The sequence below is a fragment of the Pimephales promelas genome, chromosome 3, assembly GCF_988280905.1.
Source record: "Pimephales promelas chromosome 3, fPimPro1.hap1.1, whole genome shotgun sequence".
Classification (NCBI taxonomy): Eukaryota; Metazoa; Chordata; class Actinopteri; order Cypriniformes; family Leuciscidae; genus Pimephales; species Pimephales promelas.
Genome location: NC_142771.1, coordinates 43,148,430 through 43,154,429, shown reverse-complemented (window position 1 = coordinate 43,154,429; position 6,000 = coordinate 43,148,430). Strand labels below are relative to the sequence as shown.

At 44.1% G+C, this 6,000-nt stretch overlaps 1 protein-coding gene across 1 annotated transcript in view; it reads right to left on the bottom strand.

The window, feature by feature from the left end:
* Positions 1 to 4,045: 4,045 nt before the first annotated feature.
* Positions 4,046 to 6,000, bottom strand: part of LOC120465231 (ethanolamine-phosphate cytidylyltransferase-like) — a 28,821-nt gene continuing 26,866 nt past the window's right edge. The window contains exon 13 of the mRNA XM_039654886.2: positions 4,046 to 5,607. Coding sequence (XP_039510820.2) covers positions 5,505 to 5,607 — 103 coding nt within the window. The 3' untranslated portion in view covers positions 4,046 to 5,504. The remainder of the gene's footprint in view (positions 5,608 to 6,000) is intronic.

Here is a 6,000-nt window from a genome sequence, read left to right as displayed (position 1 = left end):
GATTATACCTACACATTGAAAATCTGTACTGTCTTCCAGAAGGTAATTTCGTATGTGAACGCCACATCTGTTCACATAAAGAAGAGTCTCGGCTAGTAGACTATATTGAGTCATTACGCCACATCTGTACACATAAAGGAGAGTCTCGACAGAAACAACCCTGTGAAGGAATGTGGAAGAGGAGGAGGATGCCACTCGTCTACAGATCTGAAACGTCAAAAATGGGCCCCGGGAGTTTGAATTTGCGATGTCAGAGTTCAAAATGACCTAAGCTCATTTTAATCAGATAACCAGTGCAACATAAAGATCACAAACATATGCTAAAGCAACCCGGTCTCATCCCAAGACGTCATATAACTGACGTTTTGGGACGTCTTTTGACCATACGTCAATATTCGCCTTTTTAGGGCCCCCTTAAACGTCGGTAGATGAGGTTATGGGATCCTAACTCTACCCCAGACCTAAGCTTAACCCTAAACCTAACCCGTCACCTAACTGACGTTAAAGGTAAAGCGTCAGTTGTATGACGGCCCGGGATCGCCATCTACCGACGTTTAAGGGGGCCCTAAAAAGGCAGATATTGATGTACGGTCAAAAAACGTCCCAAGACGTCAGTTATATGACTTTTTGGGATGAGACTGTTTTAGCTAAAGTCATAGGTCATCTTGAGCTCTGGAGATTACGATAGGTCAATAGGTCTAATATGGCTACACAGATTAAAGGGTTAGTTCACCCAAAAATGAAAATTCTGTCAGTATTTGCAGTAGCAGTGTTTATTTGTTCTGCTGAAAAGGAAGATATTTGGAAGAATGTTTTAATCAAACAGATCTCATTCCCCATTGACTACCATATATATGGAAGTCAATGGGGAATGAGATCTGTTTGATTAAAACATTCTTCCAAATATCTTCCTTTGTGTTCAGCAGAACAAATAAACCCATAGAGGTTTGGAACAACATGAGGGTGAGTAAATACTGACAGAATTTTCATTTTTGGGTGAAATAACCCTTTAAATTGTTAAAAGTGATGCTTATAAGAGAGCATAGATCTAAAACTGCTGAGGCTGTGAAGGGTTCTGATTATATTAGGTACACACTCAGCGCACTGTCATTCTGAAAAAAACAAACAAACCATTAATCATCATTTGCCTGCCTGTTTTTTTGTGTGAAATATTAATTAAAATGTGTTTTTTTTTTCAGATCAACTGCTAATAAGACAAACTCAGAGACAAGAAGAGAGTAGTGTCACAGTCTTCGTCTGCACTATCCTGTCTGCGTCTCCAGCACTACACTTCCCAGGATCCTCTTGTCTCCACACCTGAACTCACTCCCTCATCAGCCTCCCGTTCAGCGTCCTGTATTCATCTGTTTCACCTGTTTTCACCTCGTTTAGTTTGATTCCTGTGTGTATTTAGTTCCTTCCCATTCAGTCTGTCCTTGTCGGTCGATGTTAATGTCACCCTGTGTTTCGCCTGCCTGGTTCCTGTTAATTTGAGAATAAACCTTTTGTATTGGAGCCTTTCTGGACTCTGCCTGTTCGTCCGTCTGCCTGAACCCGCACCCGTGACAGATCGACCGACCCCCAAAAAGGGATTAATATGGATTTAGCCGCTGTACAGCTTCTCCTCCTGGAGCAGGAGGATCAATCCCTCGAGGCCCACACACAGAGGTATTTGGATTTGGTACCTCATGTTCACTATGATGTTACCAGCCTCTGTGTGTTCTTCCGGGCAGGCCTAAATGCTGAAACCCAGGCACGCCTGCCCGGAGACGGGCCTCGAGGGGACTTTGCGGCCTATGTGGAGTGGGTGCTGGTGTCATGTGGATCTCCCTTTACCCTGTATGACGTCACCAGCCCCACTCCATCGCTCGAATGCTCTCCAGAGACTGAATGCTCTTCACCGCTGGTTCCGTCCAGCTCTCCAGAATCTGAATGCTTTTCACCGCTGGTTCCGTCCAGCTCTCCAGAATCTGAATGCTCTTCACCGCTGGTTCCGTCCAGCTCTCCAGAGTCGGAATGCTCTTCACCGCTGGTTCCGTCCAGCTCTCCAGAATCTGAATGCTCTTCACCGCTGGTTCCGTCCAGCTCTCCAGAGATTGAATGCTCTTCACTGCTGGTTCCGTCCAGCCCTCCAGAGACTGTATGCTCTTCACTGCTGGTTCCGTCCAGCCCTCCAGAGACTGTATGCTCTTCACTGCTGGTTCCGTCCAGCTCTCCAGAGACCGTCCAGCCAGCGCCAGAGACCGTCCAGCCAGCGCCAGAGACCGTCCAGCCAGCGCCAGAGACCGTCCAGCCAGCGCCAGAGACCGTCCAGCCAGCGCCAGGGACCGTCCAGCCAGCGCCAGGGACCGTCCAGCCAGCGCCAGGGACCGTCCAGCCAGCGCCAGGGACCGTCCAGCCAGCGCCAGGGACCGTCCAGCCAGCGCCAGGGACCGTCCAGCCAGCGCCAGGGACCGTCCAGCCAGCGCCAGGGACCGTCCAGCCAGCGCCAGGGACCGTCCAGCCAGCGCCAGGGACCGTCCAGCCAGCGCCAGGGACCGTCCAGCCAGCGCCAGAGACCGTCCAGCCAGCGCCAGAGACCGTCCAGCCAGCGCCAGAGACCGGGATCCCACCCAGCCTCCCTCTCCCGCCTCCTCTCATCTGTCCTCCCTCTGCTCTCCTGCCCTTCAGCTCCCCGAAACCAGCCTGGTTTGTGTATCCCCGGTCTTCGCCTCACACCTCCTCCTCTGAGACACTTCCTCGGCCCCCGGTCCCATCGGCTCCCCCGTGGCTGCTACCTCCCTCAGCTCCTCCATGGTCCCACAGTCTACCAGCTCGGCCAGGCTCCCTCGTCCCTCCGAACTCCCTGCACTCCCTCGTCATCCTCCCCTCACCTATGGACTTCCTTACTTTGGCTCCGCCCCGTTTCGTCACCCCTTCGGTTCAGTTGGACTCCTCACTCCCTCCAGTCACCCGTCAGCCCTCACGCACTCTGACCTCACCGTGTCCCTCTGTGCCCCTGTCAGCACTTCTGTCACCAGAGCCTGCGGTGTCCCCTTGCTCCCTCGGTCCCTCCTCAGCACCCATCGTCGTCTGTCCCTCAGCTACACCCTGGTCTCCCCTCCAATCCGTTCAGCGTCCTGTATTCATCTGTTTCACCTGTTTTCACCTCGTTTAGTTTGATTCCTGTGTGTATTTAGTTCCTTCCCATTCAGTCTGTCCTTGTCGGTCGGTCACCCTGTGTTTCGCCTGCCTGTTTCCTGTTAATTTGAGAATAAACCTTTTGTATTGGAGCTTTTCTGGACTCTGCCTGTTCGTCCGTCTGCCTGAACCCGCACCCGTGAAAAGTAGTACGTTTTAATCTCATATTACCTCTGTATTGAGATTTAGAATCAGGCCTAATAGAGGGTGATTCGGTCAGTCTTGGTTGGAAACTGTTATGTCCATTTCAGTTGGATCATTTCAGTCCTTCCTTTGAGTCATGTTAAAATCTGTTTGATTTTTAATTGTTTTTGTATTTGGTCACTTGTTCTAGTCGACCTCGAATATGCCATTTTGCACGACTTGTAATTTCCTTAAATCGCTGCAACAAAGATAAAGAGAGTGCATGTTATCATGACCACAAGACACTTATGGGAAATACCCTGGGTTAAAATAAACCATATTTATCAACATACATACCCTCTAATACTCACAGGTTGCTTTATTGCTGAAAAACAATATCAGTGACTTAGTGATTGAACTCTGTTCACTGTAAGTGCTGTTGGGCTTCTTCTAATCTTATGTTCAATGTAACTCATAGAGTGCTGTATGGTGGAGACAGACAAGAGGATAAAAAATGGACACTCATGTTTCAAGACGATATAGTCAAAGCTTTGAAAGATAAACTGAGAAGTCTATGAAATTCTAATGCATATGCAAATAAATACACATATTCCAACATGGATACAAAAATGTAAGTTAATCAGTAATATGTCATTGTTTAATGTGTTTATTCCGACTTTTTTCTGTTCATTAATGCTTCAACTTCATAACTATTTAAGTCAGTCATGAAACTACAGAAAAAGCAGGTATGTAAACCACTTTAATGCAGTAATTTGATAGATACAGCAGACATGTTGATCTGCTTTTTCATCAATCCCTTTTTAATCAATGCAGAAACACTATTGCAACTGCTTAAAGAGAAATAAAATAATAAAAGTCAATGACCAAAGCCCAACTAAAGTGAACACTGATCACCATAAGTGTGACTAAAGAAAACACATTCAATAAAACATCAACATCAAAACCTCGATAAGAACTTCGGTAGACATATGACAGAAATAAAGTCAAACTTTAATCACTGCATTTGTTTCAGTGTTACTTTAACACCCTTTAGATTGGACCCATAGATATTAGAACAGTAGTGTTCATTTACACTGAGAATTTTGTTGTGAAGATTGTTGAGTTGTTAATAAAAAATTAAGTTGACAGAATGTTTCAGGAACATCATAAAACCTTAAAAAAACATTCCACTGACATTAAAAAACTGGACATTCCATAATAACCAAAACAGAATATTTGGAAAACATTCTTAGAACGAAACTTTGTTAGCCGGGATGACTGATTTTTTCTTTTTGGATCCTCTTAACCTCAAGAATGTGACATTGAGGAAAATCCATCAAACAAAAGAGCCATCCTGAAACATGTTCCTTTATCCTTTTGAAGTAAGGTTAAGGAAATACAATTCTGTTAAAAATAATAAACATAAAAAAGGGTTTTTAAGAACATTAAAATGCATGTTTGTTAAATAGCATATCCTAGCTATTAATTATTTTATAGTACAGTTTAATTTGCTGGAGTGCTTTAGAATAAAAAAAACATCATTTGAGGATTAGCCATTGATTATGACAGATATATTAATAATTTATCATGAATACATGTTAGGACAGAAGACTGTAATGCTCTTCCAGTGGATTCAGGATTGTTGCTTTCGAAGCAAAAAAGAGTTTCCGGACTTGAATGTAGAGGTAACGGTCATGTAAGTCATCTTGGTTTCTTCCTCAGTGAGTAGATCTGATCAGACTGATGATGAGGAAGAACGCGATGAAGAGGTCATTAGAGTGTGGAGAGTGGGAAGGGTTCACGAAAACAGATGTCACACACTGACACAATCTCATGGTAGGTCGTAATTATTTTACGTTTTGGCAAACCAGTGGCTAATAGGTAAGAATTTGTGCAATCTCATTCATCGATCTGCTTATGCCACATTGATGGTTATGTTTGAGGTTTGGTTAGCTTGAAATTGTATGTTTTCACATTGCATGAATTCATACGAAATTGCCACCTCGTAAAATAGTTGCGTTTCCCCATGAGATCGGGATAAACACACAGCTCCCAAAACAACACGTGCTAATTCAGCAATAAAAGGTGCTTCCAGCTGCTGGTGTTGTGATAGTATGTAAGTCCAGTATGTAGAAGAAACATTAGAAAAGAGTCAACTGCATGTACTGGGTTTTGTTAGTCTTTGAGGATGTGTTTTCCCCCTACAGCACAGCCTGTGCTCTTTCCTCTTCTTGTCGCTTCATGGCCTGGATCACTGCCATCTCTTTGGCCTCCTTTTTCTGGTTTCTTGCCTCAAACAGCAACCTGGCAGGAACAAGAGGGAACAATACTAGAGTTGCATTGGTACTTGTCCATTTCAACATCTCACTTGACCAGCCAAATATTACTTGCTTTCTATTGCTATTTTACTCAAACCTGACAGTGAATACTGCATTTCTACAACGTAATTTATAATTGAAATGTTTGGAGTTTTGCAAGTATAGACGCAACATTTTATCATTTAACATGACATAAAACTACTCCTGTTATGGGTTGTACAGTAAAATACATGGATAGGCTAAAACATGTCTAAAAGTAGTTTTGTTGTTGTTGTTGTTGTTGATGTAGTAATATACACAACAAAATCCCTAGTGTTAAATTAACACTCTGAGTTACTCATGTAAACACTGAAGCAGTGTTAAAGTTAATGAGATAATT